The 14,976-nt window shown below is 39.5% G+C and overlaps 1 protein-coding gene across 4 annotated transcripts in view; it reads right to left on the bottom strand.

Moving 5' to 3' along the window:
- The window catches only part of LOC125453351 (sister chromatid cohesion protein PDS5 homolog B), a 228,211-nt gene that overhangs the window by 124,634 nt on the left and 88,601 nt on the right, over positions 1-14,976 (bottom strand). For all 4 annotated transcript variants that reach the window (XM_048532792.1, XM_048532796.2, XM_048532793.2 and 1 more), the window contains exons 11-12: positions 10,548-10,693; positions 5,134-5,285 (exon numbers count right to left, since the gene is read on the bottom strand). In XM_048532792.1, the coding sequence (XP_048388749.1) occupies positions 5,134-5,285; positions 10,548-10,693 (298 nt within the window). The remainder of the gene's footprint in view (positions 1-5,133; positions 5,286-10,547; positions 10,694-14,976) is intronic.

Here is a 14,976-nt window from a genome sequence, read left to right as displayed (position 1 = left end):
AAACCCACACAGGCACGAGGAGATTGTGCAAACTCCACAGAGTCACCAGAGGTTGGAACTGAACCAGGGTCCCTGGTGCTGTGAGGCTGTTGCGCTCACCACTGAGCCATCGTGCCACTGTGCCGCCAGTCTCTTAAGCCAATTCATCATTTCACCAGATTATGGTTATTCAGGAGCTCATCTCTACTCACACATCACAGCTCCATTCTTTGGCCAAGCATCTGGCCTGAGGGAGCATTTTCTAAGTTTCCCACCAACAACCATGTCCTTTTTAAAAAAAAGTCTTCCAATTTCATTCCAAAACAGCATTACTCTAGATTTGATCCTAATTACACAGATCATCTCACCAATTGTACAGAATATCTTAAGCAGGTTAACCAGATCATTCCCTACATAACAAACTTTAGAATACCAGTCAGTCAACTGCACGGCATCAGACATAGGCAGAATAAAAAGTTCAGTTGGACAGACTATTACTAGGTCAGGAGATTTTGGGAAATTTGAGTGAGAATTCAGCATAGCGAGAGAAGAGGTGCTGTCCTATTCTATGAAAGGCAAGGTTTTGTCCGAGAGGGAGCAGGAATTAATGTGACCTGCCACCGAAATCTGGAGGCCTTAAAGACTATTAAATGTAGGAGCAGAAGTATGGTATTCAGCCGATTAAACCTACTCCACCATTTGATAACATCACGATTGATCCAACGATTCTCAATTTCATTTCCTTACCTTTTCTCTATACTCCCATTTTCTCACTGATAAAAAAATCAATCAATCAGTCTACCTCAACCTCAACAATATTACAACGATCCAGTCTTAACGGCCCTTTATGGTAAAGAATTCCAAAGATTCACTACCCTCAAAAGAAATTCCTCCTCGTTTTTATCATAAATGGGCAGCTCCTTATTCTGAGATTATGTCCACAGACCTGGACTCTCCCACAGGGGGAACAACCAGTGGCCATCTATGTTTTCATATTCCCAAGAATCTTGTACATTTCAACAAGGTCACCGCTCATTTTTCTAAATTTCAATGAGTACAGGCACAACGTACTCAACCACTCCTCAAAGAAAAAAAACCCACAATCCTACAATGCTTGGTATTAGCCTAGTGAAGCTTCCTGTGGACTGCCTCCAACCAGTACATCTTTCCTTAGGCAAGAGGCTCAAAACTGTTGACAGTATTCCAGGTGTGGTCTAATAAGTGCCTTTTACTGTTTTAACAAAACCTGCCTATTTTTATACTCCATTTCCTTTGAAATAAAGCCCAACATTCTATTTGCTTTATCTATTATGTGCTGAAGGTGGATGTTAGATTTTTATGATCCATGGATGAAGACTCTAAAATCCCTGTTCTGTGGCTTTTCTCCATTTAAATAATTAATGTGGAGCTGGAAAAGCATAGCAGGCCAGACAGTGTTCAAGGAACAGGCAAGTCCAAGGTTCTGGCCCAAAACCTTCCATCAGGTTTCAGACAATCAGAACATCATTCTTGCTAAGGCACAAGCAGGGTAAGATTTGAGGAGGATTCAATGATGCTTCAATGATTTGGATGAATGGAGTGAGTGGGTATAATGTGGATAAATGTGAAGTTAACTACTTTGATAGCAAATATAGCAAGATGGATGATTATTTGAACAGCGATCGATCGGAAAATTGGAAGCCGCAATGGAACTTGGGTGTCTTTATACACCAGTTGCTGAAAGTAAGCTTGCAGGTGCAGTGAAAAAGGCAAAATTAGTATGTTGGCCTTCGTAGCGAGAGGATTTGAGTACAGGAGCAGAGATATCCTGCTGCAGTTGTACAGTGCCTTGGTGAAAGCACAGCTGGAATACGTGGTCTTATCTGAGGAAGAATACTCTGGTTATGGAGGGAGTGCAACAAAAGGTTAACCAGGCTGAACACCTATATAGTATTTGGGTCAACTTGCGCTGCTTTTTAAAACTGTTCCATCTTCCAATTTACCATTAATCTATATGACATTGTTTAAGCCTTAATTAGTTAAATCAGTGAGCTAACTCTTTGTAAAGCAAAAAGCCATCTCATAATAGACTAACGTCCACGAGAATAGGGAATCACAAAGTCATAGAACAGACCGTTTGCTGGTTTCAAGACAAAGCAAAAAGTATAGAGGGTGGTTACCATGACGGAAGCCATGAAATCATGTTCCATAAGGATCAGCAGTAAGATCCCTGATATTCATAATTCACAGATTCCAAAATCGAAATGGTCAAACATAATTCTGAATTTACAAATGACATCATATTTGGGTCAGAGCTAAAGAGATTGTTAATAATAAGGAAGACACAAGTATATTTGAATGGGAATAACTAGGAAAAAAATTTTTTAAATGTAACTTCAGCACAAATAAAATGAGGGGTAAATTTTGGGAGGAAAAATAGAGAGGTCATGTATTAGCTGGAAACGGCAAGTCTGGGTGGGGTGCAGATTTGAAATTGGAGTGAAAATGTACCAATCAGTACATGCTGCACCACAGGTTAGCACGGTTACATTTTTTGTAAAATGCAGACTAAACATGAAATTCTCTCATTACACATAATCTATGATTTAACTATTTGTCAGAGTGTGGTCACCATATTACAAAAGGAACGTCAGAAGTACTTAAGAGGGTGCTAAGATATACAAGGATTATACCAGAAAGAATTGAAGGGCTTAATCTCGAAGGAAGAAAAGGCTGATGGGTCACCAATGGGAGGTTATACAGTAGACACAATGTTTCTTCCTGTGGGGAAGACCATAACTACAAACACTGCATTTCTTGGTGATAATCATAAATTCAAAAACAAAACCAAAAAAAAACAACAAGAGATAGTAGGAACTGGAAAAATCGGAGAAAACAAGGTGTAGAGGTAGATGAACACAGCAGGCCAAGCAGCATCATAGGAGCAGGAAGGCTGATGGTTCAGGCCTAGACCCTTCTGATGAAGGATCTACGCCCGAAATATCAGCCTTCCTGCTCGGTGTTCATCCACTCTACTTCTCGTTATTTCAAAAAAAAAACAACTCGCTGCCACAGGAAAACAGGTGAAGCAAACAAACAGTACAGATATATCTAAGAGGGAAGCTAGATAATCGTTGCAGTGATGGTTATAATCGTGGATTTGATGAAAAATTGGAGGTTTGAGTGCTGCACAAGTACCAGAATAGACCTAAACAGGCCAAGTAGTCTTTTTCTGCCATATATCCTTTGAGCACAGAAGTTGGGATATCACATTGCAGTTGTACAGGCCATTGGTGAGGTTACTTTGGGAATACTGCCTTATGGCGCCAGGGACCTGACTTCAATGCCAGCCTCGGGCAACCGTCTGAGTTGAGTTTGCACATCCTCCCTATTTCTGCATGGATTTCCTTTGGGCGCTCAGATTTCCTCCCACGGCCCAAAGATGTGCAGATTAGGCGGACTGGCCATGCTAAATTGCCCATACTGTCCAGGGACGTGTCGGTTAAGTGGATACAAGGTTACAGGGATGGGGTGGCATATTCTGCAGAGAGTCAGTGCAGACTCGTTAGGCCAAATAACCTGTTTCCACAACGTAGGGATTCTATGAATACTGGCTGCTCTTCCAAAGGAAGGATGTTGTTAAACTTGAGGGTGCAGAAAACATTTGTAAGACGACATTGCTGGGATTGGAGAATTGTCTACAGGAAGAGGCTGGAGAAGTGTTTTTCCCCACCTCAAGCATCAGAGGCTGAAGAGGACCCTTCTAGAAGTTCATAAAATCAAATAGGACCTGAAGTGTAATTTTTTCGTATCGACATCAGAGCACATATGGAACAAGTTACAAGAGCGAGTGGTAGAGTTTTTAAACAACATTTAAAAAGGCATCTGCGTAGGTATATGAATATGAATAGGAAGGCTTTAAACAGATATGGGCCAAGTGCTCCAAATGGGATTAGGTCAGATTGGGATGTCTGGTCAGCAGGGATGAGCTGGATTGAAGGGTCTAATACTCTATAAAAAGCCAGAGTTCCTGTTTCATTCTGGTGAATCTGCATTCCGTACTTTTTCAAAGGTCAGTCCTTTTTGAGATGTAGTGCTGATAAGTGAACGGTTCTACCCAAGTAGAACTTGGTATTCCAGCCCCCTTGATAAACAGGCCAACAAACAATAAGCTGCCTTCTGTGTGTCTTTTCAGGCTTGGGTACTTTTTTTTTATAAAAGAAATGACATACATGCATAGATCTTATTGTTCCATTATTTTCTCATCTGTTGCCAATTAGATACTGAAGTCATTGGGGGGAAAAAGCACTTGCAGCAAAAATAAAGCAACAGCTTCCCCAACCCCACCCCCACACAGCAAAGCTAACAATACCAAGGCAGTCCAAAAGGGGTTGAACAGATCCAGCGCTTCAACAATAAACATTCAAAACAAAAGTTGAAAACTGACAACACAGGAAGAAAGTCGGAGCTATAAAAACAAGAGTGGAGTTATAATTCGCGAACATATAGAAGTCAAGGGGTCTTGAAGGGATGATATAGGTTTGAACAGAAGGGGTTGGTACTTGACAAGAACGAGCTAATCACAAATTCAGCTAGCATGGGGAAAAGGATGAGGAGGTGAATAGTTCAAAAATCAACTGAGCAGGAAATCAAATGTCAGACAATTGAAGGTGCCAGGGCAAGTTGGCTTAAGGGATGGTGGTGGTGGGGTGGGGTGCCTTGTATAAGTAAGACTAAATGACAGTCCAGTCAGCAGCAAGGTAATTTTTAAAATCAAACTGTTAAGACAGTTTAATGACACATACTTCTGCAGAACATGAGGCATGAACCCATGTCTCCTGGCTCAGAAGTAGGGACACTACCAACACACCACAAGGAGTTCCCAAACCTAATGCAACGATGTCTGGAACAATTTGAAAAAAAAAGACAAATGCACGGTTCCTTTAAATCCTCAGATTACTTATTGGGTAAACAGGTTGCCACTCAGGTGTTCTGGTATCATTAATAGCTATACAATGACAGAGAATGGATGTGGAGTGGAAGAAATTCAAAGTGAGGACACTTTTCTTCATGATCTCTTGTGAGAAGAGATACAACCATTCTGCTCATTTCTCAAAGAGTCGATAAATGCTGTAATAGTATCCTTTGTATTTATCCCCCAAAACGTTCACGTACTTGTCATCAATGCTGTTTTGGTAGTATATATGCAGTAGCTTGTCTTTAATCCATGAAATCTCTTTGGAAGCTTCCTTTCCTGCCTCAGCTTGTAAACAGTACTTCTTATAGATCTGTGCCAGCCCCATCATTGCTTCTCTTCTCACTCTCCACTAGGGAGGAAAAAAATAATAGTATAAAGAAACCACTGACTGTGCATAAACATGCAGAAAAATATAAAAATGCAAATAAGTACAGAAACAAGCTTACTGTACTTCAAAAGAGGGTGAAGAATAGATTCATGTTAACATTTAAAGCAATACAGAACAATCAACTCATTACAAAATTCAGCAACTGGCAACCCACAGCAACAAGCTAGAAAGAATGATGTAAATATGTTTCAGGGTACAGCCACAGCATTTTAATCCAGATAGAGTACAACAAGCAGCTTTATGGTCATGCTGCCTAAAGCAGCTATTAAAACCTGTTAATAGTTGCACAAAAGTAATGCTCAGGCACAATATACTGTTATTTTGCTATGTTGAATATATGTGTAAATTTTGGCTGGGCTACAAAATACAGGAAGCATTACAGAAAAACCTGTAAGAGTGGACATTTACTCAAGAGACTTGGATTCTAAAGCAAGGCCAGAGCTCGACTGAATTTGGGATTACGGGTGTCTAAAACAAAAGTTATCAGTTCTTATTTATCTAGAGGTATCTCTTAGCAGGAAAGACAAATCAAGTAGGTGACTCAGTCGGTTCCCCTGCTTTTCAGGGCTGCTGGAAGTAATCCAATGTGTAAATTATGGAGAACTGTGGTTCCATCTTCATCTACCCCCTTAATTGTTTCATCATCCTGTTGAAATGAATGTATAAACTTTAAAGGGAGAAGACACGGCTCACTTTAATTGTTTGTTGCTAGCTACAGAGAAGTCTGGAGATCAGTTTTGTTCACATGTACTTCAAAGAAATTTTAAGTTAAACATGAATGGTTCAGTGCATTAAAAACAAATAGCTAGGAGAAAAACAAACTGTCCAGCTGCTCGAAATATCCAGAGAAAATCAAGGTGTATGCCACAGAGTGAAAGACTGCTGGACTGTTGGTTTAAGGAATTCACTTGCTCCAAATATAGAATCACTATAGCTTTAGTTTGCTTTCAGTTTCCTAAGGAGACATATTAGCTGATGGGAAAAAGCTTCTGGTGACTATGTAAAAATTCATCTAAAAAGGAAACCAGTGGCAGCTGTACCAACTGAGTGAGCAAATAGCCTTCCTGAAAACTCTTCATTATTAAGTTTTGTATATTTGCTGCAATAAAAAAAAAGTATAATATAAATTTGATGATGAAGGGTCGAGGCCCAAAACGTCAGCTTTCCTGCTCCTAAGATGCTGCTTGGCCTGCCGTGTTCATCCACTTGATTTCAGATTCTCCAGCATCTGCAGTTCCCGTTATCTCTGATCTATAATATAAATTTGAACCTTTTCTGATGTTAGGCAAGTTTTTTTCCTTAAAAATTCCCACATGGGATGTGGGCTTCATTGGCAGAGAGTGCATTATTGTCCATCCATTGTTCACCACCTCTTTCTTGAGCAGCTATCTTGAACCACTGCAGTCAATTGGTTTTAAGTAGTTCCACAGTACACACAGTCAGGGAGGGAGATTCTGGATATTCAGCCAGCAAAACTGAAGAAATGGCAATGTCTTTCCAAACTAGAATGGCAAGTGGTTTGGAGAGAAATTTGCTGCTGGTGGGTGTTCCTGTGAACCTATCACCTTTGTCTTTCTAGATGGTAGAGGCTGAAGGTTTGGAACGTGTGGCTAAGGATTCATTTAGACAATGAATTTTGTAGATCGTACACAGTGCCACTACCACATTTTGGTGGGGGAGGGAGACAATTTTTGTGAATCCAGTGCCAATTAAGCGAGCTGCTTTATCCTGGATGGTGTCAAGCTTTGAGTGTTGTTGGAGCCACACTCATCCAGGTTCCTGACTTATGCCTCGAAATACTGGATAGGTTCAGGGGAGTCAGGAGGGAAATTAATTGCTGAAGTGTTCCTAGCCTCTGATCTGTTCTTGTAGCCATAGTAGTTAGAAAGCCAGTTCAGTTCAGTTCAGTTTTTAAAATCAGTGATAACCCCAGGCTGCTGACAGGAGGGACTCAGTGACAGTAATTGCCAATTAAGTGTCAATAAGTGGGAGTTAAATTCTCTTTTTGGAGATGGTCTTTGTCTGGCATTTGTGTGACATGTTACTTCCTACTCATCAACCCAAATTTAGATGTTTTGTACTAGGAATGCTTCAATATCTGGAGCTGCAGCAAAATGGAACTAAAAACATTGTGCAGTCATCACTGCGCATTCCTAGTTAGACCTTATGCTGGAAGTGAGGTGGCTGACCTAGGACACAAAATTAAGAACGGCCTGCAGTTAGCCAGAAATCTCCAACAACCACGTACCCACACACCCATACACATTCCTTTGCGTCAAGTATAATTCCATCCAGTGGACAGCCTTCGCTCTTTTACCAATTCCCACGGACTCGGGGTTTTCAAGGGCTCTTGAGACCATGGTGAAAGGCAGGTTTGATGTCAAGGGCCGTCATTCTTGACTCCTTTTTGGAATTCAGCTCTTTTGTCCATGTTTGAACTAAGGCTGTAATGAAGTCTCGAGTTGTGGGGCCTGGCAGATTTCAAATGTCAGTGAGTAAGTTGTTGCTGAACAGCTGTGGCTTGATCAAGTGTAGGGTGATGAGGCAGTAAGTCAGCCAGGTGGGACATGTCCTGCTGTGTTACAGGGCATAACTGGGACAATTAACCATAGTGCCCAGCAAATACCAGAATTGTAGGTATACTCTGACAGCTTAGCTAGGGACAAATTCTGGAGCACATATTCAGTAACATTACCAGAAACATTGTCACGGACCATTGCCTTTACAGCATCCTATGCTTCTAACCATTTCACAACACACATGAACCAAGCTGAATTGGCTCAAGATGGGCAGTTGTGACACTGGCTGACAACTTCTGAGCTTCAGAAAAACACAGATGTAATCCACTTGTCACTTCTGGCTGAATCTTGTAAATACTTCGTCTTCTCATTCACACTCTCATACAGGCTCCCACGTCATTGAAAATATTTGTTTCCTTCTCCGAAGGATTGTTTGTTTAATTGTCCACCACCATTCATAACCTTTTCAGAAGGATTGACAGAGCTGTAAAATGATCTGTTGGCTTTGGGACCCTTAACTGTAGTATCATTTACTTAAAATGTTGATTGGCATATATTTAGTTACAACTTCACCATGTTTACACCTCATTTTAGATATACCTGCTTCTGATCCTGGCATGCCCACCAAAATTCATAGAGCCAGGGTTGATCCCCTGACCTGATGGTAATGATAGAACGGAGGATATGCCAGGCAAGCTGTTGCAGGTTGAAATACAATTAGTCTGCTCAAGGCAAACAGCACTTCCTTGATGCCTAGCCTTGGGGTGCTAGATTTGTTCAAAATATCTCACTTAACAGTGAGAAAGGCCATTCACAGTGGAGGTATCAGCTAAGTGGAGATAGGTGCAATCTCCAAAAGAACGGTCATGGACATGTACTTGAAACAGGCAGCTTAGTGAAAGTTAACTATGTTTTTCTCTTGTTGGCACCTTCACTACCCATCATAGGCCAAGTTTAGGAGTCATGTCCTTTAGGACTCAAACAGCTCAGGCAATTGCAGTGCTACTGAGGCATTTTTGGTGACCACCTCACCCAGAATACAACTTACTCTCTTGCCATCCTCAGCACTTGCACTAAGTTGGTTCAACATGGATGAACACTAATACACAGGACATGATAATTCAAGGAGTTTTCTGCACTTGCATGTGACCTGATGCCATGAGATTTCATGAGGTCTGGAGCCAACGTTAAAAACTCCCAGTCCAGAAAGAGCAGCCGGATCTTGATTGAAAAGGTGCAATTGCTGACAACAATCCTGACAACTCCATCTCGTTCCAGCAGGATAGACCAACCAGAAATGATGGCAGTTCATATAGTCAGGGAGGTGCTGCCCTGAGAGTTTTCAAAATTGACTCCAGATCTCACGAAGTCTCGTAGCATACAAAAGGTCAAACACAGGCATGGAAACATCCTCATAATGATCATGTCCCATGTGTCAGTGGTCCTCCATGATGTACATCACTTGGCAGAAGTGTTGAGGGTGACAAGAAAGTAGAATGTACTCTGGGTGAGGGACTTCAACATTAGCCACCCAGAGTGGCCTGGTAGCTCTGCTACTATTTGAGCTGGTGAAGTCCTAAAGATCGTAGCTCCTAAACTGGGGCCTGTGACTAGAGGTAAGGGTGCCAACAAGACAAAAACATACTTGACCTAATTCTCATCAAGCTACCTGCTTCAAGTGCATCTGTCCATGACAATACAAGTGGGAGGTGCAGTCCAAGTGGAGATCACACCCATCTTTATTTAGCTGATACCTCCACTGTGCCAGGTGGCCTTACTATATCTCAGCACTAGCCCCCCAAAATGTTAGGTGGACTTGGCAGGGTCCACACGGCTGAAAGCTGTCGCCACTTCTGGTTGAAGCCAGTTTGCCCATTCAGGCTGGTTCCTTCTCCGAAACACATTTTTTGCAGTTTGATACAACCCAGTGGCTTGCTGTTTCAGGTGGCCAAACAAAAAAAAAAGCTGACCACATTGCTGTGGGTCTGGAGTCACACAGCAGCCATCTAGGAAAGGATGGCAGGTTTTCTTTGGATGTTAGGAAGTCAGATGTGTTTGGCAGAAATGGTTTCATGACCATTTCAATTCTAGAATTTTTTAAAATCCAATCATCTGCCATGGTAGAATTTATGTATTTGACCCTAGGCTGTCCTGGGTCTCTGAACTACATTTCGTTGTGTCAATTTTTTGTGTGAAGTTTTTTTGCCTTGTTTTATCACCATTTTTTTCTGCATGTTAAAAGTACACTGACAGTTTCAATACTGTCAATATGTTCAGTAATTGACCTTCACAGTTAAAATGAAACTAAGTTAAGACCTAAGTAGCCAGTTTTGGTTCTGGGATTGGATTTATCCAATATTAATATTAACTGGGAAAAGAAAAAAGGTACCAATAACTTAACTGTATACAGCAAAGCACAAATCTGTTGTAGCAATAAGCGATTCTGCATTTCTCAGTCACCATTTAGTGATACTCTGAACTTAACAGTAACATAATAAATGAAACCCAATAGATATCAAAATGAAAATGAGAAAAAGAAGCTACCGAAAAGGAGAAATAAGGAGCAAAAGAAAAGACTGCCATTCCATGTTGCTCTTGAAACTTCTGAGGAGCAAACCAAAACACCACAAAAAAAGATAAAGTGAAGCGAAAACATTTCACAGGAAATGGGGAGAAGCAAAAGGAAAAACTGAAATATTCTCACCCGTTTGTCTAATGTTCTTTCTCTTACAAAATTTAGCAGGTGGTCATTAACAAGTGAGAGATCCTTTCTAGCTGCAGTTACAATGGATACAATGACATCATGTCTTATTGCTTCTTCTGGATCATGTGATCGAACTTTCAGAAATTCTGTAAAAGATTAATCAAACTTTACAGCTTAATCCACACCCACACAAGAATTTGTTAAAATACCACATTCATTTTGTATTCAAGGCTCTCGATTCTGGAATCTCACTACATTCTTCATAGCTCAAGAAACGTTGCTATCGTTAATGCAGAGCCAAACCAGAACTGGAACACATCATATTTCAGAGAGACTACTGTGAAAATTCGTTACTGCTGTCATTAGTAATTGACAGATGTTCAAAAATCAATTGGTGTAAAGCAATAAAGGAAGTAATCAAGTATTCAGTAGTAATATATACAGTGGATGGCACAACATTTGGTAATGAAGAACAAATTAAAAAGTTTAACAACATAATGATATTTATAGATTTGTGCAAATATCTGGAATAAAAGACAAACTTCAAAATCACACCTAACTACTTCCTCCTTTACAACATGCAGTACCCAAATTCCAGGACTGAAACAGCAAACTTTTATGGCCTTCTTTTTTCCTAAATCCAGTCTGTAACAGACAATTAACCTTGTTCTCTGGAAATAACTTTTTAAATAACATTACATGTATAATTATTTGTTGGCTTAATTCTGTTTGGGGGGGGGGGGGGGGGGGGGGGGGGAAGAGATTTTTAAAAATTGTATACCAAAATATAGTTATGTCACACAAGCTCACGCTTGTATCTCAAACCTGTTCAAGGAGGGGGGAGAAGGGTCAAAAAAAAACATACACCACAAGTAGGAACCTCTGTTATAGATTTTTTTTTAAAAAAAATGACAAGTTGATGAATGTCATCTCCATGTATTCCTTTATCAATTTTCAGAGCCAGGTAGACAAATGCATTAAAAAACCAGTCTGAGACTTCAGATGATACATGTATAGTTACCAAAATAGCTTACACTTACATATACATACTGCAGGAATAAAATTTCTCTTGAGGCATTTCATATAGCAAATAAAATTTAACACAGCCACTGAAGGCGGTATTAAGGCAGATACTCAAATATTTGGTCAACAGTCTTCAGAAGAAATTCAAGGAGGAAAGGTTTGGTGGTGGGTGGGGGTGGAATTTTATTAAAAAGAAAGAGTGAAGGGGAGGAGCAAAGTAGTGAAATGAAAATAATTACTTTAGGGATAACATCTGAAAAGGATAAAACAATAGTTAAACTTCATATTGATGGACAGTAGGGTTCAAGTTTTATTCTACATATCAGCTTTTACAATAGAGCTTCAAGAAGCATTTTGTTGTAACACAGCTCTTCATCCATTGAGACAAACTCTGTAGATACACTTTTCTGTCAATACATCTTTGAAAGAAAAAAAAGAGTTAAGACAGATATCTGCTTTCTGACTAAAGAATTCTCAATTCCTGATTACAGATGATGGAAGGGAAAAGTATTGAATTGAGCTTCTGAAAAGAGAATTTCCTGCCCAACTAAATTTAAAATAGGACCTTCTTTTATACACTTAACAGTTCACTATCACTAATACTCACCAACATTACTAATACTTATTCTTGAACTAATCTGTTGCGCAAACAATTGATTATGCCTCGTTGTTGTTAGATGGTCTAAAATATAAAGTAAATTAATGTGCACGTCAACATTTTTACTCTAACAAGCTGTACTTCTTTTCTCCCATTTATTGGGAAAACTACATTAAATAGCAACCATTAAAGCTGATGCAATTTTGTGTAATACTACGAATAAAGAGAAACTATTTCCTCCGTTTGGGAAGCTCAGAACATGATGGCATAGTTTTAAACTTGATGCCAGGCCATTTAAATCAAAATCTTTACTCACAAGGGTAGGAAATGTCTGCATTAGTTTCTCCAAAATGTTGTGAAAGTTGATTCAATTCAACATTAGTCTTAGTGTCCTTATGGCATAGAAGGTACCAGTTTCAAGACCATTTTTCGGCTGCAAGATTTCAATGACTTTGTCCACTTACTGTTTACTGACAACACAGCTCTTCAAAATGATAATTCAACCATCAGCGTTAAAAATACAGTTCCATTTAAATACTCAAATCACAACAGCATGAAGATCTTCACTGAACTTCAAAATTTCCCATCTGCTTATGATTAAAAATATATCTTAAAAGAGTTGGGTTCTTAGAATCACACAGTGCAGAAGGCCCTTCACACGAACAAAATCTACTCTTGTCCACTTTCCAGTACTTTGGCCCACTGTCTTCAATGTTATGAAATTTAAAGTGCTTTTTTTTTTAAAAAGGTTTGAGGTTTCCCACCTCAACTGCCTTTCCACGTATGCCATTTCCAGATTCTCACCACCCTCTAGGTGAAAGGTCTTTTCTCAAATTGCCGCTTAAATTTTGAGAGGAAAGGCAAAAGGGTTATGTCCCTTGCTGCAGATCCTTCAACCGAGGAAATCACTTTCTATCCACCCTCTCCATACCCCTCAAAGTCAGATCCTCCCTCAGCTTTCTCTGCTCTAACTCCAGCTTATCCAGCCTCTTTGCAGCTAACCAGCTCCATTCTAGGCAACATCATGGTGAATCTCCTCCACTGCCCCTCCAGTGCAGTCATGTGGCAGCTTCTCCCACTCTCAAGGTCAGCCTTGGTCAAAGTACTGACTTGTTATGTTTTCACTGCAAAGAAAGCTGGTGACAAATCCTATTGTGCGCGCACTGGTCTAGCATTTGGAACTACAATAGTGCCACGGGTGCAGCTTTTCAAATATCGTGATTGCAATGTCCAAGTATATGCAGCACATCATGGAATCAAGTAACTGACCAGCTGCCAGTCTGGTGTACATACAAAGTAATTAATTGAAAGAATGTGCCAGTTTATGATACAAAAAGAATCAGGAGGATGAAGCTACTAAACTAACAGAAAACCTTGGGATTGATACTTGCGATTTCCTCGACTTATTCTTAATAAAAAGAAATTCATTGTGAAATAAGTAGAGAAAATAGTCTAGGTCTATATCTCACAAAGTCAATATTGTAACACGTGAAAGTTGTGAAATGGACCATCTGTTACAAAATAACATGTTCCTGTGGTGAATAATAAATCATTTTTTTTTAAAAGCTGCGTTCTTCTAAAAAAAAGGCTCTTATGGCTAAGTGGGATTAGTTGGATTCAAGTCCCACGTGCTCTTGAAATGTACGCTAACATCCGTGAAGAGGCAGGTTAGAATTTGTTTTCTCTTAAAAAAAGTAACTAAAATCCCACTCTGACAGATAGTGAATATTGACTTTTGTTTTACGTCTGCTGTGGCAGAGTGGTATTTCCATACCTCTGAGCCTGGAAGTCTGAATTCAAGTATGCATAATATGCTTGAACAGGCTGATTAAAAACATTTAAGAACAGGGTTCCTGGGTTCTTCAAATCAAAATTTAAAAGTGAAGTTGACTTCTGAACAAGGGAAGGATCCAAAAGAAAAAAGATGGTGTTTGTGCTAAACTATATATTACAATAAAACCTTGCAAGTCTAATGCAACTTAGATTGGTACCCATATACTGAACTATTAAACGAATACAATACTCAAATGAGGGCTTTCCTGTTCTAAAATGAAGTAATCGTCAATATCCTGGTATGTTTAAAGTGCCAATGAACTCAGCAGATACTTTTGGCAAATTAATAGTGCTCAGCTGATTGAGTATTGCAAACTTCCCACTGGCACATTAAGTACAAAATGCCTACTACAAAAAGTTGAAATAAATAGGAAAGATAAGTATTTATTTCAATGCAAGGCAAAACATAAGCATCAGTATGTTAAATAAGTTTGACATTGAGTCAGCTGATTCATAAACTGAGATTAGATTAACCCATGCATTTCAAAAGCTCACATATTTCATCCATTATCAATGTGATTTTCAGTTGCAATTTATGTTAAATAACAATATTTAAATATTAATTTTAAGATCAATCCTGTAGGTTTTAATCTTTCCAATTAGCCAGGTTCTGGATTTTAATAGGCAAAGTCCGATCAATGGTATCAGACAATGCCCAAGCTCTTTTCACAGACAAAACTGCCAAGGTACAAAATGTACATAAAATATATAATCAATCAATCATTATGCATTGGAACATCAGAGCAAGGTCAGGCCATTCAGTATGCATCACCATTCCATTAGAACATGGATGCACTACTACCACTACACACCTTGATGTTATGAACCGCCAAAAATCTATCAACTTCAATCTTATACCAACTCAAAGTGACTGAGCTGCCACTTTCCTCAAGGGCATAGAATTCCAACAATTCTTCGTCTTCAGAGAATAAATTCCTAATCTTAGTCTTAACTGGCCCACCAGCAAACCCTTAT

The sequence above is a fragment of the Stegostoma tigrinum genome, chromosome 6 (assembly GCF_030684315.1).
Source record: "Stegostoma tigrinum isolate sSteTig4 chromosome 6, sSteTig4.hap1, whole genome shotgun sequence".
NCBI classification, from domain to species: Eukaryota; Metazoa; Chordata; class Chondrichthyes; order Orectolobiformes; family Stegostomatidae; genus Stegostoma; species Stegostoma tigrinum.
Note: the sequence above shows the minus strand (reverse complement) of the source record. Positions and strands in the feature narration are given on the sequence as shown.